A 24,355-nucleotide genomic window follows, 5' to 3' on the forward strand; every position below is an offset into this window, starting at 1 on the left:
CGCCACCGCCACCGCCGCCGAGCTCCGGCCGCCGCCGCCGCCGCCCGACCCCGTCGGAGAGGGAGCGGGGCTGTCCCCGCCTCTCCGTCCAGCTCCGTTTCCGGCGTGCTCCTTTCGAGCCTGCGCGGTTCTGGACCGGCGGGATCGAGGGGTTTTCTTCGGCGCCGCAGCCCCCCAGGGGAAGCGACGGTTGACGGGGACGACGAGGCCTCCTCGTTCGACGGGAAGCGGCCCCGTCGAGCACCGGCGTGGTCCGCCCTTCTGTTTTCTCCGTTTCTTCTGGTCCGATTGAGTTGCCCGCTGTCAGTGAATTGTGGGGTTGGCTTGTGGTCCACTCCGGCGGAAGTGACGGAGAACTGCTCCGTGGATTTGGGTGAGTAATATCAAATTGTTGTCTTTCGGGTTCGGCGTTTCTTCCTACTTGTTTGCAAGTCAACGTCGGTTCTTGAGATCCACCGAGATGTCTCTACTCTCGCCTTCTGCTTGTGGATTTATGCGAATTGTTCTCGTTTAGGGCTTTTTGGTGGGGAACTGTCGGAGTGTTTGAATGTCACCGTTTTTTTTCAGTTTGACGTAGCACAGTTTGAATGTTTGATGGTGATTGGTTTTGCCATTTGGGTTCTTTATGATTTGTATGACTTCTTTGACTCTTCCAATTTTCGATCTTGAAGTATTCCAGTAAACCGTTGCATTGCACGAACTTTCTTGTGACGTATCTTTCGGACTTAGCATTTGCTTTTGCTCCTATTTGTGCAGAGCATTGTCGTTGGGAAGTCTGGTGCTGAGGCTATTTGAGTCAATGCCCGTCTCTAAGAAGGTTTTTCAGAAGGTTTTGCATTTTTTGTACCCATCCTTGTCGGTGCATGTTGGTTCTAGGCATGCATAGATTTTTTTGCTATGTTGTGAGGAGAGATCTCGAATATCTGAAATTTATTGACGGTTTGATACGAAATGAAGTGCAATGACATAAGAGGGTTTACATAGCTGACCCCACTTAGCAGGATAAGGATTGTTTATCGTCAATGTCCTTGTGACAGCAGTGAAAAATTATTCCTTGACAGGGTATATCCTCTGTAAAATATGATACATCTATTTTATCCTTAATGGATGTCGCACTATCTAGATCTTCATGCTTGCAATTTTTTTCCTGATGTATATTTAAGGACAGTGACCACAGACCATCTTTTGATGATTTTTTATGCCCAAATGAAAGGAAGGTCTGTTGGTCTGTGGTCTGTTTCTCTTTAAGCTCTGATTTGATGTTACTATTGCAATGTATTTGATAGTACTATTTTCTCTTGCATTAGAATTCGGAATGTAGCCAGATCGGGCAAGTGTTTAACACATTGATCAAGCAGATGGGAACTCCAGTGGAGTTTGAACTTCCAGAATGGTTCACTAAGGGGAAGCCCGCACCATACAGTTTTATAAGGCGCAGTATCCACTAGTGAAATGCAGTTATTGCTATGTTAATCTGCACATTTCATGTCTAAATGATTCTACGTACTGTTCGCGGTATTAATTCTAACAATTAAATTGCGTTCAAAAGGTTATGAGGTGGGTACCAATTACTTACAAAATGAGCAATATGAAATTAGAGTGACTTGCAACATTGGCTGCTACCTACCTGTTCGTGATGCTTCTGACAGCGGACTATTTCTTTACAAAATAAGCAGAGCATCACGTGAGTTTAACAGCCGATGAAGGACAAATATGGTCTTCTCTTTGGTTGTTGACCTTGCTCAAATCAACGCTCTTTTACTACTGATGCTGTGGTGACTTAAATGATTCTGTAGTCTAAGCAAAACTGAAAGTTAAATTCCATAACTTCTTACTTCCAGGAAGCATACAAAAAGGTTGTTTGAATTTTGGAGTTCATTTTAAAAATGTTTCATGTTAATTTTTATCACCTCCTAACTTTGTAGTAGATGGGTCACTTTAGTTTTAAAAGAAAAAGACTACTGCATCCTTATCAAGACTAATTAAGGAATTCAATTTTTGGTGTCTGTTGGGAGTTATGCCGCATGGGAGGATAGGAACAGCAAATAGCTCTCTTTTGTCATCTTGGACTGTACTTCCTGCCCAAATCATATTCTATGATGGGAAAAACAATTTAGTTTACTTGGTTGTGGTTCAACTCACCTCCTTCCCTCCCCCTTGTCCACCAATTTCATGGCTGAAACTCATTACTCCCTCGGTTTCCCTCCTTTCCATCTTACTTATTATATTCAGTAGCTCCCCATGGACTTTATTTTGCTGGATTATTCTGCGTGAACTTCCCTTTGGAGTCTCCTGGACATTGTGCTTTGTTAACTTCACTATGGAAGACATATATCTCACAAAGAGGATGAAGAGGCGTCTTGACGATGATGGCATATTTTGCTCTTGCAGCCCATCACCTGGTTCTTCTGTTGTGTGCAATAAAGATTGCCATTGTGGGTAAGAATTCATCCTTCTCTCTGACTTGGGTGCAGTTAAAGCCTTTACTATAGTTGTGATGCTTCTAACTAGTAAAATTTATGTAAGCATATGGTATGTCAAGTCTCATTTTTATTTGTTGCCAGTGCATGTTGACAAATTAATGAGCTACTGATACTTATTTTGACTGTCAAGGTTGATTTATTAAGCAGCTAATCTTGTGGCGATGACATGTTGCAATTATGTGGTACTCTTAGGTGGACAACAAATATGATGGTTTATTCAATACAAGTTTCGTCTTTGGGTTTTCTAATACATCCTTCGGTGTCTATAACCATGAAATGACTTGAAATAATGCGGAGAATTGGCTTGACTAGTTCATCCTCTGGCTTACCGCAAGAGTTAGATGAGAATCTGTGATTTTGAATTGGTTATGCTCATGCAGAATATTGTTTCTTACAATTGGGTGAAGGTGTGCCTGGACTTGACATCGAGCCTCTTTTTCTATTTTCGGTAATGCCCTCTAAAATGCGGAGAGGTGCAATAGCCTTCCTATCCTATATCTAAGGATCATGATCCTTAACCAACCTGACCTGGGTTGCAACTGCCAAGTTTGCTAATGATTATTTGTATCATCCATTTATAGTCGGCTACCTTTAAGAACAATAGGTGTCTTTGGGCAGTATATGGCTAATGATCATCTGCAAACCATAAATTATTTACTCAATGTGAATTTATGAATTAAAGGTGAATGCTTTTCTGTATACAGGATGCTGCTCTCTAGCTGCTCCTCAGGATGCAAATGTGGAAGTTCATGCATTAATAAACCATTTCAGAATCGGCCGATGAAGAAAATGAAACTTGTGCAGGTATGCCTGGTATGCCAGGTGATTATAGGAGCATGGAAGATGATCTTATAGTTGCCAACAGGAAATTTACCAATGCTATTAAGTTATTGAACTCATTTAGAAGGCAACCGGATATGTTCAACTCTGCTATTTTCCACGACCTAATTCTTGCAGTGGATTGGTATAGCTCAAGGATAAAAGTGGGCCCACGTTTGGGATTAAGAATTTTGCCATGGACTATATTGTGTACTTTATTTAGACATAACTCAGCAGACAGGTATAATTACCAGTTTGCTTAATGTTGAAAATGATATATTACAATTGTTGCTGCCCATTAAGGGTAATTTCCTTGTTTTGCTGCAGGTTATTAAATCTGTTGTTATATCTGCTCTTCTGCATGATGGCAAAAAAGTTTTTTTTTTAAAATTTTCCATCTTGATTGTTTTAACAGTTCCATTATACTCAAGTCTTGTTAATTTTTCTTAGAGCAGGCGTTGTTCTTTCATGTCTATCAACCTAGCGGAACTGCTTGGTCATATGTTCTATTTTCTAACCTGCAACTACTATGCTTTCTTCATAAGCTATGTGATAATGCTAAAATTAAGTTATGCATGGGTGTAGACTGAAAAATGCGGTTCCGGAATAGTAGCTGATGAAGATATCAAGCAAGGGGAGTTTGTCATTGAATATGTTGGAGAAGGTAAGGCTTTGGAGTTGCTGCTGAAGATTGTATGTTCTTTGGAAACTAAAAATTGTAAAGACTCTATTCGGACTTTTTGTTCCTTTTGGTTATTATTTTATGCCAAAACTGTTTCTCTACAGCTTGCCTGCTTCCAAGAATATAGAAATGATAATTTTAGTTATTCCAACTTTTGATTTTTGAGGAAACAAAAAGTAAAAATAGGCATACCATAGATATCAATTGTTAGTCTGAACTAGCAATATAAGAAGAAAGTTGATTGTTTTCACTCTAAAAACTATATTTAAAGTACAATATCTTAGTGTACTTTTGTATGTGAAAGCTGCTGCGGAAGATTTTTATGTTTTATCTTCAGAAGCAAAGTTTTAAGAACAACTTCTCAAGATCTCTGCCAGATAAGTTGTAACTTTTGGCTATCATCTGTTTATTTTACCAACTCAGAGTGTCTTCTTGGGTATGCCTTTTGAACTGACCTCTTTAAATAAACCAATTGCTTAAAAGATTAAGCAGCATGTTGATCTTCTTTGATGCAGTCATTGATGACAAAACTTGTGAAGAAAGGCTTTGGAGTATGAAACATCGGGGTGAAACAAATTTCTACTTGTGTGAAATAAATCGAGATATGGTAATCGACGCGACATACAAGGGAAACAAGTCGAGATATATCAACCATAGTTGTTGTCCCAATACTGAGATGCAGAAATGGTTTTCCACTCATTCTTTTTCCTTGCTTGTATTCCAGTTTGCTCATAAGAAAATATGGTCCATGTTAAACTTTTTCTTTACAGGATAATTGATGGTGAGACAAGAATTGGTATTTTTGCAACTCGCGACATCAAAAAGGGCGAGCATCTTACCTATGATTATCAGTAGGAACACTTGCACTCTGCTTTGGTGTCATATTAGGAACTTCCTGTTTTTCTGTGCTATTTTGTACGAATGCTCTTAATTTTCTTAGATTCTTGTAGCATTCTAATATGTCTAGCAGGTTTGTTCAGTTTGGTGCAGATCAAGATTGTCACTGTGGCGCTGTAGGTTGTAGGAGAAAACTTGGTGTCAAGCCTAGCAAGCCTAAGATGTGTTCAGAAGCAGCATTGAAGTTAGTAGCATGCCAGGTTGCAGTGTCCTCTCCCAAATTGGAAGGAGTCGTATCCAGAAATGATGTATGTACATGCCACTCGTTGGTGATAAATTCTTGTAGCACTTTGCGCATTCTCCTAGTTTATGTGGGCTTAAGTTTGAGATTTTGTGAAATTGTATGTGGGGAATTCAAAGTTCAGGGAAGAGGAGCATATTGTGGATGCCCCTTTGAAATATGGATATATGGACCATGACAAGAAAAAGGAGGTTGTCTTAGTAGCATGGAAATAGATTGTCTTTGACCAAATGATGACAACGGACGTGGAAATTGTGAAAATAGATGAAAAATGTCAAAGCTGAACCTCAAGAATAAGACTGCAAAAGGGAAACATGAAAGAGTTAGCGAGATAGGGAGAACGTAGACAAGCTTACGATGCAAATGGTATTAATATGTTTATATTTGTTGAGTGATGAGAAGCTCACTGTTGGCCAGAGATGAGATCAGGAGAAGGTTAAAAGAGAAGAGGGAGATGGGTAGGAGAGCTCTACCTGGTGCTTTGTAATAAGTGTCTTGATCCGTTATCAGGGGTTTAATCAGGTGGATTTTGTCTGCATCTTGGTCTTTTCCCATGAACATGGCCTGGGCTGAAATAAAATTTAAAGGAAGATTTGAGCTATCCGGCTATAAGCAAAGACACAACTGCTGTTTCTGAAGAGTGGTTCTCTTTGCAAAGTATATCCTACCCTGAGTTTACTTAGATAGTTTGAACTTCTAGTGAATAATTGAATCTGTCTTGGAGGATAAAGCATATATATATATATGCGAGAACGGTCATGAACAATAATGGTTTGTAACTTAGTGTAATTTAAGATCAGATGGTAAAATAGGATGTCTTTGGATATCTTGCTGATTGGGTCCAGAATCTGTATTGAGATGTCAAACTCGAGAACGACATTTCTGAAGTTCTCCTGCTTCTACGTTCTGCTTTAAAAATTCTTCTGTAGAGTGTAGATACAGTAGGGAAGAAGATGGACAATGTAAATTTTTTTTCCTCCTGCTGCATAGTTCTCACTTTGGCCTTTGGCAGTCTTTCAATTGGTTGTTAAAAGATAGAAGAGTTTGACTTTTTTTGTGCATCTGATTTATATTTGTCCATCCATATTATCTTAGTATCTGTCTATTCACGTTGTTTTATTGATAAAATAGCTTTGGCATCTTATTTTATTCTCTTTTCTGGAGTTGTATCTCTTGAACTTCTCTCCAAATACGTCTTTTCACCTTTTGTTGTTGATTATATTGTGTACATTACATTTTGCACTAGATTAGACCATAGACTGACTGCGTATTATTGATTTTGGAAGGTTTATCAGAATGGATGTCTGCGTGCAGGTGTGCTAACTTTTCTCTATATATTTTTGTATGAGCTTTCAAATCGCCATCATCCATTTTCACAAGTTGATTTTCTTTCTATTAGAAAATTCACGGTACATTCGCTGTCAACGATCTCCTCACAGTTGCGTAGGTGAACTTGTCAGAATTACTCGTCCAATGAATGAGAGGTTGGTTAGTCTTTCCTTGATCCAGTTTTACTCAATCCGTTCTCTTTTAATTGATTTATTCTCTTTTTATTTCCCTTGTCTGCAATGACAAAGGGGTGAAATTTCAAAGTGTAATATATGACAGCCTGGTGAGGTTTATTCGTTTTCTACTGTGTTTCCTCATGTAAATTTTGTCTGATTTGATCTCCAGGACTTTTGGGATTATCAGACGCTTTGATAACTTCTCCAGGAAACATTCTGTAAGATTAAGTCCCTTTTAGTATGATGAAATTTAAGGCATTATCTCATATGAAACCACTTGGTTGCTACAGATAATGTTTGAAGATGGTGCTGTTGAATTTCTTGATATGTCTAAAGAAGATTGGGAATTTGTGACTTTGTAACCATATGTGTCGGTAAGCATTCTACTTAGCCCTATTACTATTATGCTATCTGTATTTCTGGGTATACAATTTTTTATGGCATGTAATTGGTATTTCCTGGCCTTAATTTTTCCAAGTGCATGCTTCCCATGTTAAGTAATTTCTAGAATAAGGAACTGATAATGTATGGGAAACAGATTCTTCATGATTGATAAATATCTTTGTGGCAATGAAGTTAAGCAATACGTTTGAGATGACAAAATGAAGAAGCCTCTGGCATTTTAACCCACAAAAAGGACGCCGATGCAGCTGCAGAGATCTTTTGTCTGAAAATGGTTCATAATTCTGCAATGAGATTCTGCTTTATTGCTAATGCTAGTTTTTGGATGCAGAATGTCTTGGTTGCTGAGATGTCGTTTAATTGATTATATACTGTGTTGCTTGGGCTTGTCGCTCACCCCTACTGTACGGTAGCATTGTCAACGCTGCACTAGTGTTGTTAGGTGATTTGGGTCCACTAAAAAAACCACTAGAACTCGTATGTTATTGAGGAGGCCAAATATTGGTCCATGTGGTTAATATTCTTGGTCAGTGTGAACTTCTGCAAGGGAGAAGCTAGAAAGAAATTTGTGGTCTTTGGTAGAAGCAGTGAAACAACCTCCATTTCAATTAAATTTATGACGCATAGGTCCGTTACCTCTATCTTCACGTGTAGATTACTATGTCTAGAGTGTTCATAGACAATCCATGAACTATGCTATATTTGACATATAACGTGCACCGTAATTTATATCTAAAGCAATCTATTCTTCCATTCTAAAGAGGTAGTTTAACTTGCTTCGAAATGCTTCCGCGTCTGACTGTCTCTGGCATTAATGTATGGAGGAAGTTCCTTTCTCTTGGTCTTATGTTGCTCCTCTTTCTGATAGTCGGTTAATTGTACGAGTAAATGCACAACTGTTGCTTTTTGTGTTTCCTCATAATGCTTAAAGTTCGTCCTGCACATGCCTGTTGCTGATTGGAGCATGCTGTTCTTCCGGCGGCCGCTTGCTGCTGCGGATGGGCTAACCTTTTTGAGCTGAATTTCAGGTTGCGGACCGGTCGAGGTCGACGATGCTCAAAACCAGCTCCTCATGCTACCTGTAATAAGGGTGTGGATCAATCGTTCTGGCAGGAAACACAAGAAATGCGTCCAAGATAAAAATCACATCCGTTTCTCCCTATCTCCCTCTGGCGGATCATTCGCAAGAAATGTTGTTGTATCAGTTGTGTAACAATTCAAATTACTTCGGTTATCATTGTTAACTTTCGATTCCGGCAACATGGTTTCTGATTCGATCGAGCCGGTATGTGACATTAGCTGAGAGAACAATAATGGATCAGAAAGTTGTTTCCGTGCTGTGATGCATCTGCAATTTTATTCCTCTCCGGGCTTGACCTTTTCCCATTGAGTTGAACACGAAGCCTCATTGCCTGTTTGACCCAGTCGCACATTGCCTGTTTGACCCGGTCGCACATGCCGCTGATTCTCTCTTGCAGCCTCTCTCTCTGTCTCTCTCGAAGGGGGAAGGTGGGTTGGTGTTCCAACAACCCCGGAGCACAATTCTCAAATCTTCTTTGGGGGGTGGGTAGCGGGGGACGAAATGATGGCCGTGCCGGTTCCACGTGAGCTCGCACCGCGTGAACCTTTGGATGAGGTGAGACATGTCCGATCGAACCGTAGGCGCGAGCCGTGCTCGCGTGATTCAGATGTACCGTATACTTTCTCAAATGTTGGGGGGAGACCGTGGATCTCGTGGAGTTACAATATTTGTAGAGTTCTTTTGTTCCTTTCCACCATGGCTCGTGACCAACTTTACAGCTAACATGTGGTTGGTGGTGGCGACGTTGTCAGAGACTTGCCTCGCACATGATAAGCGTGCACGTTGTATCTTATTTGGCCCATTCGGTTTTTACCTTTTTACTCGCTGAGGCCAAAATTAATTGGCAGGATTTTTTGAATTTTAAAATTTTCAAAATGATAATATTTTTTTTTTCTTTCAACTTTTCCTCCCATCAAATCTTCAAAATTTCGTAAATGGGCCTGACCAATTTTCCACCTCGGGCGATGCGGCGACCCCCCAGATCCGACTGCCGGCATCGGGCGGGGGTCGTGCCTCCGGCTATGGTTGCCGGTGCTAGATTTGGCTTGCCGGCGAGCTCAGCTCTTCCACACGTTCAGCGGCGAAGGTTTCGAGTTTGTTTTTTATTTTTCATAAATAGCAAAAGTTATTGTGATTTTTCCAAGCATCAAAATTTACTTCCTTAATGGACTTACTGCTCCACACGTTTTCCTATTGTTCTTTTCTTCGCGTTGTCGCCACGCCGTCGCACGTCGTGCAACTGCACCATGTGCCTGTGCATTTTTGAGCAGTATAAGAATGCATAGGACATTGCTCCCATCGTTCACATTCCTCCATCTCTCCGTCTCCCTCTCCGGCTCTCCCCGTGTCGGTGGCGCGTGATCTTCACGTCCATTACTCGCATTGAGGGTGGGGGAAGATGAAGGTGATAGAGAAGATCAGCGAGGCCTTCGCGGAGCGCGGCGGAGGCGGCGGCGGGGCCGATGCCGACGGCGGCGAGCGAAAGAAGGGGGAGGTGGTGTTCTCGTTCGAGTTCTTCACGCCGAGGAAGAAGGCCGAGGTCGACGGCCTGCTGGGCATCATCGGCCGCCTGGTGGCCCACGGGCCGGCTTTCTGCGACCTCACGTGGCGGTCCGGCAGCTTGGCCACCGACGACCTCACCCTGGACGTGGTGGGGAAGATGCAGAACGTGGTCCGCGTGGAGACCATGATGCACCTCACCTGCACCAACATGCCCGTCCCGAGGATCGACCGCGCGCTCGAGAGGATCAAGTCCGACGGCATCCAGAACGTGCTGGCCCTCCGCGGCGACCCGCCGACCGGCCAGGACAAGTTCGTCCCGGTCCCGGACGGCTTCGCCAGTGGGCTGGACTTGGTAATTAAGGGCTGACAATGCATGTCCACATGTCGAGTTGGGATTATTGAATACGTTTGACTCTTGCCATTGCAAAACTGATGGCATTTCCACCGAACGTGCTCAAAGTCTGATTCGTTGTGAATTCATCTCAATGATTGACGGCTTCATTTACACATGCAACGCCCTAACATTTGGAACTTAGAAAAGAGAAATGCTATCCGTTTTTCTGTCATTCCCAAGTATGGCCCTTGACTTGTGCTGGAAGCTCCAAATCATATGGAACATTATATGCTTTTGATACCTTGCTTTGTATGTGGTTTTGTATTGTTCTTGAAAAATTGGTTTAGAAACCCTGACAAACCGGATTGGCTGCGGTAGCCGCCCTTGTATTATGTTGCTGTTTATTCCTGCTACTTATTTTGTTCTGGATCTGCTTGGTTATAAACGCAGGTGAAACACATCAGAGCCAAATATGGGGATTACTTTGGCATTACTGTTGCTGGCTATCCAGGTTAGTCAATCTGCTCTACTCAGTTGTTACCTTTAAAGCTTGCATATTTCCCTTTGTTTCATTAGTTGTGACCATGATATCATAATACACTGTTGTTTAATGTGATCAGAGGGCCATCCTGATGTCATAGGAAGCAATGGCGTGGCCTCTGATGAGGCTTACCAGAATGAGCTCGCCTACTTGAAGCGAAAGGTTCGGTTTCTTCGGTGAATGTTACTGTTGTACGTGTCACATTTGGTGCCGATTCGTGCATACGGTTTTTTCATGTTTCCCCCGGTTCTTTTTGTAGGTGGATGCTGGAGCGGACCTCATAATCACTCAACTGTTTTTCGACACCGATATTTTCCTCAAGTTTGTGAACGACTGTCGCCAAGTCGGAATAACTTGTCCCATTGTTCCCGGCATCATGCCGATTGCCACCTATAAGGGCTTTGTGCGCATGACCAGTATATGCAAGACAAAGGTTACAGTCACCTTCTTCTTTATGTTTTTGTGATATATCTGCTCTTCTAGTGCTTTCAGTTATTGCTCGTGTTTACATGGTTTCAGGCAATTGGTACCCTGCATAGGAATTGTAATAGTTCAAACGAATGGACATGGACATTTTAGCAGCTTCTTCCCATATAAGCATGCTTAAATCATATTCTTTCTCAGGCTATGGCTGAGGAAAAGTGATGTTGACTAGTGTGACTTAAAGATGATAATCAAGTTATATAATGCATGAAAACAGGACGCTCGACTCCTAAGTTGGGGAGGAGGGTTAATGATGCTATGCGGAATCAGTTAATTTGTTGATTCTGCTAGTTTTGTGATCACTAAATGTTTCAGTAAAAATGTTGCAGGTACCAGCTGAAGTCGCCGCTGCTTTGGAACCGATAAAGCATAATGATGAAGCTGTTAGGAACTATGGAATTCACCTTGGAACAGAAATGTGCAGGAAGATTTTGGCTAGTGGAATCAAGGGTCTACATCTTTACACCTTCAACAAGGAAGTGTCGGCTTTGGCGATACTAATGGTTGTTCCTAATTCCCTTCGCTTGTTTAGAGATTTTGACATTGACAGTCCAGTAAGTTTTGTGGCTTTTATACTAACTTGCACTTCACATTTCAATCAGAATCTTGGCTTGATTGAAGAGGTCAGAGTTTCAAGGTCTCTTCCCCAGAGACATCCTGCAAGAGTCCTTCCTATTGAGGAAGATCGACACCCGAATTCTAGTACTATGGAGGCCGAAAAACAGTTTTAGCATCAGTCCATTGGTAGACAGGGTGTGGTTCTTCGATGCAACTAATTATTGGCGTCTCATTATAGGGCAAATTGTCCAAAGTGCTAACATTTCAAGGACCACAGTATGGGACCAATGCCCTCTCAAATCGGGTGATCAAGGAGCAACTAGGACTGGAGAGGGTCTCGTTCCAATTCAGGTCATTGTATCATTAATGTACTTAAAAAGAAATATCAAGTTATAGAGGAAGTTTACATTCATTTACGAGTAGAGATATGTATATTTCATGTGATGATTAACCTAATGTGGAAAACTTTCCCAAGATTCTCTGTTGCATCAAATTTCTGTTGACAAGAGATATTTATCATTGTCGTGATTCGTGAATCTCTTAGCATGGTAAACTTTCTTTTGGAAAACGAAATATCGAAATCTCTGTTCGGTGAGGTTACGATAGGAATAGCATTATTATTTTGTTCAAGAGTGTGATTATATTAATGACGTACAAATGCATGGCATTGTCTTGTTGAATCTCAATTCCATGAACTTCGTCTCTGATTTTGTCGATGACTCCGGAAATCACCATGTCTGCAGTGCAGACCCAACAAGTTTTCCAATATGATTGGACACAAAGCCATATATATAACCGTTGACCAGTGGCAATCTGATTTCTTCAAGCCTAATCAGTTGAATCCCACTCTGTCTCGGTCTCTCTCTTTCTCTCGTACTAATTATATTTTTGTTGGAGTAAAAACATCGGTCAGCCAAAAAACCGGAGGTTTGGTGTACTGGGGCCCTCTCCAACAACCCCTGATCCAAGCACTCTGATTCCAAGGTTTTGGTGGTGGTTAGGGAGAGCCGTGGGATTTGCCATACACGTTTGTCCTGCCTACATCTAGACTCAAACCTTGACTTTAGCAAATTAATGGATTTGTTCTTTTCCTCAGGATCATTCTTGCGAGAGTTTGATTTGCGTGCTCTTGTAATTTACTCGGTAGATTCTGTGATGATTAGCAGAACTTTTCGCAGGGCGATTCGGTCAAGCATGTTTAGCGTAGCCTAGTTCTCGGACCGAACGAGCTCCGATGCGTCCATTCCGCACAGACTTATCTTAATTTGATAAGAGCCAGTTAGCTTTTGGAGTATTGTCATCTCCCTGAGACACGCAAGCAGAGATGGTAAGGAAGGATAAGAGTTGGGGTTGGTGACATTCCGAAAGCCCATCTCAGGTCCACATATAACCTACATCTGAAGGTGGAAAAATGGAAGCTGTGAAATCTCATGGCAAGAAGAAGAAGTGGGGACCCATCCTAGAACCCAAATCTCTCAAAAGGGTGCTCTGATCCTGGCTTTCGGTTGTTGAAACCGGAATGAATCTTCGACTGGGTGCATCTAAAAAAGATTAAAAATTCAACCTTTTTTCTTTTGGTCGAATAAAAATTCAATCTTTTTTTTTTTGGGTCGAATAAAAATTCAATCTTTAACCCAGCTACAAATGGGAACGAAGCAGCCACTGTAACGCAATGAAAGTTGGTGTTTGTGCGGGGGCGGTGTCCGTGGAAAAAAGTCGAGCTTTGAGGGGAGGTGAAGATGGTGGTTGGGCGATGGTTGTGTTTTTGGGTGTAGTGCTGTGGGCCCTCTCACCAACTCTCTCTCTCTCTTTCGCAACAGCGAGTGTCATCATCTTCTCTCCCTCATATTTATAGAGACTGAACCTCAGATCTCATTTCGTCCTCTGTCTCTGTTCTCTCTCTCTCTCTCTGTTTCTCATCCATTGATGCGCGAGGCAGAGTAGTCCGCCAACCTCAGCCTCTGGATCGCATTCCCACCGCCGCATATCCCTCTCGCCCTGTCGGTGCTCCCTCTATTTCACCCCCCCCCGGACGACCCACCAGATCCCGCTCGTTTGAAGGAGCGCAGCAATGAAGGTGATTGAGAAGATCAGAGAGGCGGCCGGCGTGTGCAACGGCGGCGGCGGCGGCGGCGGCGGCGAGGGGAAGGTGGTGTTCTCGTTCGAGTTCTTCCCGCCCAAGACGGAGGACGGCGTGGACAACCTGTTCGAGCGGATGGACCGGATGGTCGTCCACAACCCGGCCTTCTGCGACATCACCTGGGGCGCCGGCGGGTCCACCGCCGACCTCACCCTGGACATCGCGAACCGGATGCAGAACATGATCTGCGTCGAGACCATGATGCACCTCACCTGCACCAACATGCCCGTCGAGAAGATCGACCACGCCCTCGCCACCATCAAGTCCAATGGGATCCAGAACGTCCTCGCCCTCCGCGGCGATCCCCCGCACGGCCAGGACAAGTTCGTGCAGGTCCAGGGCGGGTTCGCCTGCGCCCTCGACTTGGTTCGTCCCTTCCTTCTTTTTCTTGTGCATTTTTGGGAGTTTGTAGTTGATGCGCTTACGCTTTGCTGGTTTCGCAATGTGGGATCTAGATTTTTGAATGCGTTAGATCGTCCAGTGTCGTCCCGATTTTGTTCTGGATCTTGCTTACTTGTTAGGAGTAAAATGCAGGTGAAACATATCAGAGCCAAATATGGAGAGTACTTCGGCATTACTGTTGCTGGCTATCCAGGTTGTTTAATTTGCTCTGCTCTATCCACTCGTTTCCTGAAAATCTTATGCTTTTGATTGGTTTTGTAAGCATAATGTGAGAATGTAACGTCTTGCTATTTTGTGCGATCAGAGGGCCATCCGGATGTCATAGGAAACGATGGCGTGGTTACATTGCAGGCTTACCAAAATGAGCTTGCCTATCTGAAGAGTAAGGTACGGCAGCATCACGCCAATCTGGATCGATCTAGTGGTCGTATAAGTTTGTGAGTTCTATGGGCGTGTGTTCATGTTTCCAATGATTTTGTGTAGGTGGATGCTGGAGCAGATCTCATCGTTACTCAACTGTTTTATGACACTGATATTTACCTCAAGTTTGTGAATGACTGTCGCCAAGTTGGAATCCATTGTCCTATTGTTCCTGGCATCATGCCAATAAACAATTATAAGGGCTTCATTCGCATGACTGGTTTCTGCAAAACAAAGGTGTGTTACTTTCGTCTGTATGTACTCCATTTGCTCTTCTGGTGCTAATGTTTTTAGCTGTAAGGAAAAGAGCCAACCTTATCATACTTGGTAATATTATTGTGGTGTGAATTTCTTTTTTTAGATTGGATGAGAGGGAGAGAGGCAACCCTTAACTCGGTTGAAAAAAATCAAAAGAAGATGATAATCATGATGCAATGCAGAATTAAGTATTTGCTGATTTTTCCAGTTCTATTTTCATCAAATGTTTGAATGGGGTATGTTGCAGATACCAGCTGAAATAACTGCTGCCCTGGAGCCAATCAAGGACAATGAAGAAGCTGTTAGAAACTACGGAATTCACCTTGGAACTGAAATGTGCAAGAAAATTTTGGCTAATGGAATCAAGACCCTACATCTTTACACGCTCAACATGGAGAAGTCGGCATTGGCTATATTAATGGTTGTTCCTATATCCTCAATCCTTTAACAATATTTACATTGTTGGAGTAGCTTTGATCTCTTCAGGCTTTTACTAACATATACCATGTATGACATCAGAATCTTGGCTTAATTGAGGAGGCTAAAGTGTCAAGGTCTCTTCCTTGGAGACGTCCTACAAATGTCTTCCGTGTTAAGGAAGATGTTCGGCCCATATTCTGGTACAATATATGGATGAGAAATTTAGTGCTAGTTTATATGTAAAGTAGGGATTATTATTCGTATGACGGGATGATTGGGCTATGGCAGGGCAAATCGTCCGAAGAGTTATATTTCAAGGACCATGGGGTGGGACCAATACCCTCGTGGAAGATGGGGTGATTCCCGGAGTGCAGCGTATGGGACACTGACTGACTACCAGGTATAGCATGCCATCAATTATACATGTGGCTGGTTTTGGACAATTGTTGAATTAGTAGAAAGTTCTTGTCGTACTTTTTTGTTACTACTTGAGCATTTAATATTGGTATTGTCTCTTCATAATTTTTTTGATACCGGGTTCGTTTGATGACAATGGAAATTATACTTGAGCATGTGGTTTGTTTGTCAATGTGTTAAATGTTTTTCTATATAAGCTTGAGTTGTGTCATGCGCGGGTTTTACTCCTGTTTGGGTGTTTTTCTTTTGCTGTGTTATTGGTGTGTGCCCAACCTCCTTGGTGTTGTGGGCGGGAGGGAGGGAGGATTTGACGTCTCTTCACATCTCTCTTCCTGTCTTTGCTCATGCTTTATGGCCTTTTAGTACTGATGTGTTGATGACTTGTTTATTAGTTCTTCGATCTGTCTCTTAGAGTTCCTATGGATCTGCTAATTTAGAAGGACTTACTCTTCCTTGTGATTTCCCTTTTTTACAATGTTTGTTGTGCTTTAAAGATATATACAGTTATGCTCTCTAAGTGGCACTAACCATTCTGTAAATTGTCCTTTTCGGGTACCAGTTCATGCGTCCACGTGCCCGTGATAAGAAACTTCATGAAGAATGGGTTGTTCGCTTGAATAGTGTCGAAGATGTTCATGAGGTGAAATTGCCATATCTTTAATTGTTCCTTTTTGTTTCTGAATTATAAGAACATATCAGGTCTGAATTTATGTATTTTGTATTATTGTGCACCAGAAATTTAAGAAATTCTGCCTTGGGAAGTTGAGAAGTAGTCCATGGTCCGAGTTGGATGGCATTCAGCCAGAGACGAGAATCATTAATGAACAACTGGGAAGAATTAATTTGAAAGGTTTCTTAACAATTAACAGCCAACCAGCGGTTAATGGGGAAAGATCTGATTCTCCTTCTGTTGGTAAGAAGACATTCCATGGTGTTTCTTTGTGTTCCCTGCTTATCATTGTTTCCTGATAAATTGAGCTGGTAGAAACCATGATTTTACATCTATAGATAATGGATTATGAACCATAGAGAAGAAGATTAGTTGCACCCAGAAATTCTTTGAATTGGTTCGGTTTTTAAGTACGAATTTTTTTAAGGTAGTTACGTGCATTTAGCTGTGAATTTGTCTTAGACAATCATAATGCTTCAAGCCATTATTTGTTGATGTTGAGTTGTCCTTCTGTTGTATTGTCTCGTTACTGTGCGAAGTTCAATCTGAAATTATGAGCAATTGCTTTTGTAGTAACTATGCTTAGTATGGAGATTATGAGATACAGAGGAAAATTTTTATTTCGTGAGAAGATTTTGAGAGAAATATATTGAAATAACGAATTTGAGATGCGTTGGTAGAATCTGGATCTGTGAGAGGGCTTACATGCAAAGGGGTAAGATAGGGCTAGTAAGCGATAAGCTAAACATATTAGAGAGATTTCCGGGACGTGGTAGATCTTATTCAGGACATGCACTTTGTGAGGTCGAAGAATACATGACATCGTGTAAAAAAAAATCTAGTGAAAAAAGTGCCTGGTTTTTCTTACTTTTTGAGAATTGGCTCTCTGTGTTTAGCAAACTTAAGAAGCTTAAAACATCTTAAACCTTGGAGTGTTACTAGAGAAACTTAAGTTATGAATGATTCTTCCATAGATGTTCATGCTGTTTCTGCATCTGTTATTAAGTAGTCAAGGGACTACTTCACATTGCTTGAGTTCAGTTTGCTTAATGCTTGTCAATTGTCATTGTTGTGGTCAGACAAAAGAAGATGATCATGTCTAAGGCCTTTTCTTTTTCCGAAGAAAACTAGATGCTCTAGGGATGCCAATCACTATGTTCTTGTGTCTTTCTCTTGCCATTCTTACACCACGCGACTGATGTTTTTGGCGCGATTCTAATTCAGGATGGGGTGGGCCTGGGGGTTACGTGTACCAGAAGGCCTATCTGGAGTTTTTCTGCTCTCCAGAAAAATTGAACACCCTCGTGGAGAAATGCAAGGGATTCCTGAACCTGACCTACATGGCCGTTAACAAAGAAGGTGACAAATGGATATCCAACGTCGGGGAATCCGATGTGAATGCGGTGACTTGGGGAGTCTTCCCGGCAAAGGAGATTATCCAACCGACAGTGGTTGATCCAGCCAGCTTTTTGGTCTGGAAGGATGAGGCATTTGAAATCTGGTCGAGGGGATGGGCTCGTTTGTACCCCGAGGGTGACCCATCCCAAAAATTGCTGCAAGAGGTTCGCGCACTCTCATCATACATGTCTTTCGTGTATAGACCATGTCATTTACCTGCCTGTGCATTCTCTCGTATTTTTTTGTCTCTCCCTCCTTTTTTGGAACTTTTACGATAACAGCAGATTCTTTATCTTTGCAGATACAGAGCACTTTCTTCTTGGTAAGCTTGGTAGATAACGATTACATGAAGAGCGATTTGTACGGTGTGTTTGATGATATATGAAGCGTGCTGCTTACTGCTATCGAGTTGCAGTGGAGGTGCCTGTAGTTTAATTTCCTCAAGGAGATTGTTGTGGGAATAACCTGTTGGGGTTCTGGTATTGCAATTTTACCACACAAGTTGTAATCTAGATAGTCCAGCAGATGATTTTTCTTTCAATTCTTAGAATGTTATATCGATTCATAATTTTTCTCGGTCTCGTATGCTTATATGTAGTTCAGGTTTTGTTCGTCGTATCCAAAGTAGTCCATCAGTATTCTCAGCATGAACGATGCGGAGTATGTATATCGATGACAATGATAATGATATGTTGTGAAATCAGTTTACAGCGACATTTCCTTGGATTCGAGAAGGTTCTAGTCCGTCAAAGCATCGAACATGTAAGCACCCGAATGTGAGGGTCTTCCGTCGCAGCTTAAGGAACTTTTGTGCTATAAAAACTGGTCAAAAAGCCTGTATTGACACGAAATAAGCACAGGAAAATGCCACAAAAATTGCCTCATCCCCCAAACTAAAGTCGATAAGCCAAAATCCGACTGCTTGAAGCATCTTGCTTCCTCATCATTGCCAGCATCAAGTTCGCATCTTCATTCAAAATCATTCTGTCCTTCGAAAAATGGCAACCCTCTGCCTGTAACGTACGTTCATGAAAGAACTGAAGAAAAATATCAAATCTAGTCCTCTAGCACTTTACAGTATGATGATATTAGCTGATAGGATGCTACTGCTCATTATTCAAAAGAACAGGACCAGAATGAGAAGCACATTGCCATACACAGTCCAGATATATTGGCATTCTTCAGAGATTTGCATACTACTGCACCTAGAGATGTCCGCATGAAGTGATCTCCGAGCACAGCATTACAGGAAGCATCGGTCTTCAAATGGGGCTGGACTGACTCCCAAATCTTTTTCTTTTGAACCTGAAAATTTTTTGTGCAGAACGATCAACGAAAAGGACACCAGATATTGTCATGCCTTCAATAATATTTTTTTTTTTTTTGGGTTTCTTGCTCATTATAATGACTCTTTGAATATTTGTGTTATTGTGAGTGCAGGAATGTCGTACTTCACAAATAAAAGAAGCATGCGATGGGAAAATCCTACTACATTTTCAACATAGCCTTTTCTAATCGAAAGCTTTTTGCTTTTTGAGCTTTAAAAGCTTTTCAAGCTTCTCTGATTGCTAGTACTTTAGATAATGTAATTACTACTGGACAGGATGTTTCGGGACACAAGGCAAGATCAACTGATGTCACAGTAACAGGTTTACCCCTCCGGCTGTCGGCCGTGCGGGGGGTTCCTGGGTCATAAAAAAAAAAAAAACTGATGTCACAGTAAAACTATGGCAAGAATGTGCAATTACATGACAACAATAAACCTACAAACCTTCAACGTAGGCTTTTCTAATTGAAAAACATGGGAATTGTTCTCTCTTGGAATGCAAGTAACAAAATATTAATGCAAGGGGGTAAAAAAAATGTTGTAAGACAAGCTATTTTATTCCGAGATTGATGTCAAAAGGGGAAGATACTAGCATAGCGATATGCAGATGATCAATGAACAGTCTGGAAGCATTACAAACAAAAGCAACTAAAGTACTCAGCGAGAGAAGGAAGAATGAACAAATAAACAAGATGAAAACAAACAGGTCTTCAGAGCAGACAACTATAATAACAATCAGCTAATGACTTTTAGTACTAGTTAACAGGCAAGAAAACTAGATATCGAAAGCTCCAAGAAAAGTCCTCTGAGTCAAAAAGGAATTAAAAGGACCCTTCACCAACTCCCGCAGGTTTGAAAATGAGATTTAATTTAGTTGAGACATCCGAAGGCAAGATTCCCGAAAACATTAAGGTCAATGATATCACATGCTTAGTCTTCCCAGTTTTACTATGAGAATTGTAGGAACTTTGGCATTGATATTTTATTTTTGGGTTCTAACAAATGAGCTAGTAGTAGGGCTATTCCCCCTACTTTGTTTTCTGTTTAAGATCACTCACTCATATTCAAAAAAGTAAAAAAGAAATCACAGGTCACATTATAGGTAATGGGCAAAAGGTTTAAGAATGCTTCTCAGAGTTGAAATCTGGCTCCTGGAAGGCCTATGTTTCAGACCGATCAAGACGAACACCACTTAAAATGAATCAACTAGCTCAACAACCAGATTGTTATGCACAAAAAATAGCGCATTCAATTAAATGATGCTTATGGTACTTAAATTAACACCAAACTATAACCAGAAAAAGTAGTGCTCTGGTGATATACTAATTGGCAGGTCAATGGCATTAATCCTAAGCTAATTCAAGTTCCTTTAGTCGGGCTGTAATGACCATGATAATGGTCAAAGGTGGACTCAAGCAGAGGCTGAAATTTTGTGGGGAACGGTTGACCACACGGTCAACGGCCCACACATCACAAGATATATCTTTTAGAAAATTATACTATAACAGTGTGAAAACAAAAAAGAGAGACTACTTGACGATTGTAATGCATCATGCATATACTCTCAGGGATAGTACATAGAAAAGTACCTGATTAGGTGTTGCAGGAGGAGGTTGATTTTCTTTTTCATCTTCTGAGCCAAACCAAATTCTCTCACCAGGCATCGAGCCTTCAGGAGGCAAAAGAAGCTCGACATTTTCATGAGATGCATCAGAAGCAGCCAGAAGCATTCCATTTGATTTAACTCCACGCATATTCCTTGGCTTCAGATTTGCTAGCACAACTACATTTCTGCCCTGCAAATTTTAAACAAACATCATTAACATGACTTATCCTGATCACGAATAAAAGAAATGAAAGCATTCCAAGTCATAGTCCCTTTTGTTGTCCCAAATCTGGTCAGTAATTGAACCACCAATATGATAACTATGTTTTGTACTATAGGTTCGCAGGGTATCAAGCATCAACCTGTCTAATACTTAAAGTGTTGAAGAGAAGAGGACCTGTAATGCCATGTGCAAAACCTAGATCTGTTTAGACATGCTCTGTGCACAAAAGGCAACGATGCACTTTCTAAAACTAGCAGCCTTTTTTGCCATTTGACGAAAAGAACCTTTAGGGCTATGTTCAGTTGATAGTGGACCTATAACTCATTATTATTGAGGGCAGTCAGTTTGGTTCGCTACAATTTCGGTCCTCAAATTTTTTACCTTTCTGAAAGTAATGCCTTGCTTTTATGTGCTTGAATTTTTAATTCAATAAAGGCCGTCGTTTTATTAGCTGTCAATTTTCTTTTTAGATCAATGGGTGTCCGGGGCTCTTTGAGCATCCAACTAATACCCATCGTGTATGACAGTCCCCCGTCTTACACTCACTGGGTCTGGAGACACATAGGTTTGAGCCCCTATGGTGGCCCCAAGAGAATGCGCAAGCAACCCAAGTCTTGAGTGAGAAGGATGAATACGCTTGCCACTTGAGCAACTCCTTGAGGTTTACTCATATCACATGTCAACTTAATTTTCCTGCTAAAGGTCATGATAATATCAAACTAGTTATGGAGTTTCTAGTTTTATGTCTATTACAATGGAAATGTACACTAGTCGATCCAAAATCCTGAAATCCCTTTTCCATAGGAGATCAATTCTGTTGCGCTGAACTTCAAAGTAGGAGATCTACTTCTGACCTCAAGCTCATCAACAGTGGGGATTGAAATTATGTTTTGTTCAAGAAAAGCGAGTTCAAAATCATAGAGCCTACTCAGTCAGATCATTGACAATACAATTCCCTAAGAAAGGAAGGACACATCACAATAGACCACATACTACAGATACTAAACCAAAGAACTACTCACAGCTTCCTCAGACCAGGCAATACACTTAGACCATTTCATATTTCCTATGGCAAGACCACAATTCTATCTAGAAGACCTCCATAAGATAGAGGATTCTACAGTGGCCAGGATAAAGATAAATTAGATGAACAAGAAACTTGCAAGTAATAAGTGAACAAGCTAAGATTGTAGACTATATAAATTTGACTGAACAAAAATGACACCATCATTCTCAGGAGATGTAAAGAATGACACAGGATCACTATCTGACTGAGACTTTGTCTATATTGCAATTTCTACTGGCGTATAAGAGATCCACATCATCAAAGGATGTCTAATTTGTCCTTTCTAATTTTAAGGTGTCATGGGACAAAACCCCGACTTACCTCCAGCTCCGGCCTCATCTAAATTTCTCGATGTAACCCCCGGTGGAAGTTGCAGATTACCTCTGCAGGACTCCCTTAAATTGCAACACCACTACCGATAATGTATTTATTCAGCTGACTTGATGTTATAAAGGTGAATAACCTATGAAGAAGTGCTTTTGTCTCCAGCTTCCAACTAAAGAGACCTAAATTTCCTCTTCCAGAGATTCTTTGATATAACGAAATCAGCCAACTCCTTCTTTAAGGCATCGGCGCAAAAATAGATAAACTCCTTCTCTAAGGCTATGCTTCCAAGCCTCTCATTCATATGACCACACCAAGCAGCTCGTTATCATCAAAGTAGCTCAAACTAACGGAGCAGTTATGCTCATTTCATTGCCGCGCATGGTACTTCAGCAATACGTTTATTGAATTAGCTTTTCAGACTTCTCAATAAGGTTAGGCAGGGTGTACTTGCAGACATGAACTAAAAAGGTCAGTCATTCTGATCTTCAAAAACTTGATCAAGCTGTTAACTCTAAATTCTTCGACTTTGAAGCCTGAGTGGCATATGACCCCTACCTATCAAAAGCTCAGAACACCAAAAACTGCAAAAAGTAACCTAAACTGAACCTCAGTAGTCAGTAGGTGAAGTGATGTGAATTGTATGTGAACTTCCAAGCACAACAAAGGAGAAATTTGTCAATCCAAGACCATGAAAAATGCATCTGTCATGTCAGACCAGGTTAATTTTTGCCTTCCACACGGTAGATCGATCGAGCAATCATCCAAAACCTCCTAGGCAATCCAATGAAATCGAGAGTAAAAACATACGCGCGGATCATCTACTTCATCCTCAACCTTCAAGAACAGTGCCAAGCCGCTGCAATATACAGAGACAAGAGTACCTGAAGCTCTTGGAGAGGGACGTACTTGACGAGGCCGCTGCAGATGATTCTCGGCTCAGGCTCGCCGACGTCCACCTCTTCCACGTACAGCGAGTCGGCCTCCTCGTGCCTCCACGCTTTGAGCACTTGCCCCACTCTTATGTCCAGCACGCTCGCCGCCTCCCCTATCTTCCTCATCCTCTCGTCCTCCGACTCCGGCTCCGCCTCCGCCTCCGCCTCCGCCTCCGCTTCCTTCACCTCCGTCGCCGGATCAGAGGAGCTCGCGGCGGCCGCGACCTCCACGCCATTCGCGCTCGCGCTCGAAGCCGTGCAGATCCGCAGCGCGCCTCCTCCGCCTCTCGACGCGAAGAGCGCGCCGCCCTTGGCCGTCGCCGCTGGGGAGAGGACCAGCGGCCGCCGGAGGAGCTGGCGGCGGCGGCAGGTGGAGAGGAGGAGGATGCCGCCGCATCTGGCGACGTTGTTGGCGGCGGCGGCGGCGGCCATCGGCAGCATTCCGATCGGTGCTCGAAATGCGGCGTGTCTTTTAAGAGTCCGTTATCTCGTTATCCAAGATTCAAAGGGCACATCTGCGTTCGACTCATTTTCATTTTCATTTTCATTTTCTTCCCCGAAGGTAAATTATAACATAAGATGATAGTTGTTTTTTTTTTTTTTTAATTCCTAGGAAAATTGCGACCAAAAATAAAACATTCCTAGGAAAATATTTGTTGTTACTAATGTATCAATTTCGAGTTAGTTTGATAATTTCGTGTCACATGACTCCGTAATCGAGTTTATACCGGAAAATCGATGTTGTATTTGAGAGCGTGATTAGGCGCGTATCTTTTTTTTTTATTGCTGGAAAAACGATAGAATTCCCGAGAAAATATTCGTTATTGCTGAATTCCGAGCGTAACAGGGATCAAAAATATGATGTACGCTTATTATCACTTGAGGTGTATCGGAGAACTTGTAGAATATGTGACATTGTGGAATAGGTAGCATCGAGTACGTTTCAAGATAGGCATTAGAGCTTTCAAAGGTTATGGATTCCAAAAATGTCGGGAACAGTGAACATATAATTTTTTGACCGCAAAAAATCCTAAACTGGTACACTTGTAATAAATTTACTCTCCGTTAGTTTCTTTTAAATTTTATAGTCAAATTGCTGAATTGAATGACACGCAATAATTGACTGATAACCAGCTTGGGTTTTTACCCCTCCGTTTGTCACAGGTTCACCAATTTGTGATTTTTCGTGATATTAATCCAATTTAACGGAGGATAAATAT

General features: G+C 41.7%; 4 protein-coding genes across 6 annotated transcripts; 3 read left to right on the forward strand and 1 right to left on the reverse strand.

Annotated features, from left to right (window-relative positions):
- LOC130135808 (histone-lysine N-methyltransferase ASHH3-like) lies at window positions 1-8,390 on the forward strand. 3 transcript variants are annotated; one of them, XM_056305580.1, is made up of 14 exons: window positions 1-373; window positions 757-829; window positions 1,308-1,437; window positions 2,328-2,439; window positions 3,188-3,287; window positions 3,888-3,966; window positions 4,500-4,671; window positions 4,755-4,835; window positions 4,955-5,129; window positions 6,409-6,436; window positions 6,522-6,606; window positions 6,797-6,845; window positions 6,918-7,001; window positions 8,058-8,390. In XM_056305580.1, exons 2-13 carry the CDS (start codon window positions 800-802, stop codon window positions 6,987-6,989), a joined length of 1,113 nt encoding a protein of 370 aa, XP_056161555.1. In that variant the 5' UTR covers window positions 1-373; window positions 757-799; the 3' UTR covers window positions 6,990-7,001; window positions 8,058-8,390. The 3 variants fall into 3 exon arrangements, with proteins under 3 accessions (XP_056161555.1, XP_056161556.1, XP_056161557.1); XM_056305581.1 differs by having other exon boundaries at window positions 757-817; XM_056305582.1 differs by lacking the exon at window positions 757-829.
- Window positions 8,391-9,351: 961 nt separating this feature from the next.
- On the forward strand, window positions 9,352-12,003 carry LOC130135809 (probable methylenetetrahydrofolate reductase (NADH)). Its single transcript, XM_056305583.1, has 6 exons — window positions 9,352-9,965; window positions 10,398-10,458; window positions 10,568-10,650; window positions 10,748-10,921; window positions 11,301-11,474; window positions 11,574-12,003. Exons 1-6 carry the CDS (start codon window positions 9,510-9,512, stop codon window positions 11,700-11,702), a joined length of 1,077 nt encoding a protein of 358 aa, XP_056161558.1. The 5' UTR covers window positions 9,352-9,509; the 3' UTR covers window positions 11,703-12,003.
- A 1,264-nt stretch (window positions 12,004-13,267) lies between these two features.
- On the forward strand, window positions 13,268-18,222 carry LOC115677066 (methylenetetrahydrofolate reductase (NADH) 2-like). Its single transcript, XM_030600112.2, has 11 exons — window positions 13,268-14,035; window positions 14,204-14,264; window positions 14,376-14,458; window positions 14,555-14,728; window positions 14,997-15,170; window positions 15,269-15,369; window positions 15,458-15,569; window positions 16,146-16,226; window positions 16,322-16,499; window positions 17,481-17,818; window positions 17,956-18,222. Exons 1-11 carry the CDS (start codon window positions 13,601-13,603, stop codon window positions 18,037-18,039), a joined length of 1,821 nt encoding a protein of 606 aa, XP_030455972.1. The 5' UTR covers window positions 13,268-13,600; the 3' UTR covers window positions 18,040-18,222.
- Window positions 18,223-18,358: 136 nt separating this feature from the next.
- Window positions 18,359-23,669, reverse strand: LOC130135810 (uncharacterized). The gene is made up of 4 exons (XM_056305586.1): window positions 23,085-23,669; window positions 20,571-20,777; window positions 18,812-18,959; window positions 18,359-18,667 (listed from the first exon to the last, which is right to left on the reverse strand). The coding sequence occupies exons 1-4, from the start codon at window positions 23,574-23,576 to the stop codon at window positions 18,624-18,626; spliced, it is 891 nt and encodes a 296-aa protein (XP_056161561.1). The 5' UTR covers window positions 23,577-23,669; the 3' UTR covers window positions 18,359-18,623.
- Between the last annotated feature and the right edge of the window lie 686 nt (window positions 23,670-24,355).

Source organism: Syzygium oleosum, unplaced genomic scaffold, assembly GCF_021117445.2.
Source record: "Syzygium oleosum isolate NSW1041296 unplaced genomic scaffold, Sole_v2.1 Sole_v2.37, whole genome shotgun sequence".
Taxonomy (NCBI): Eukaryota; Viridiplantae; Streptophyta; class Magnoliopsida; order Myrtales; family Myrtaceae; genus Syzygium; species Syzygium oleosum.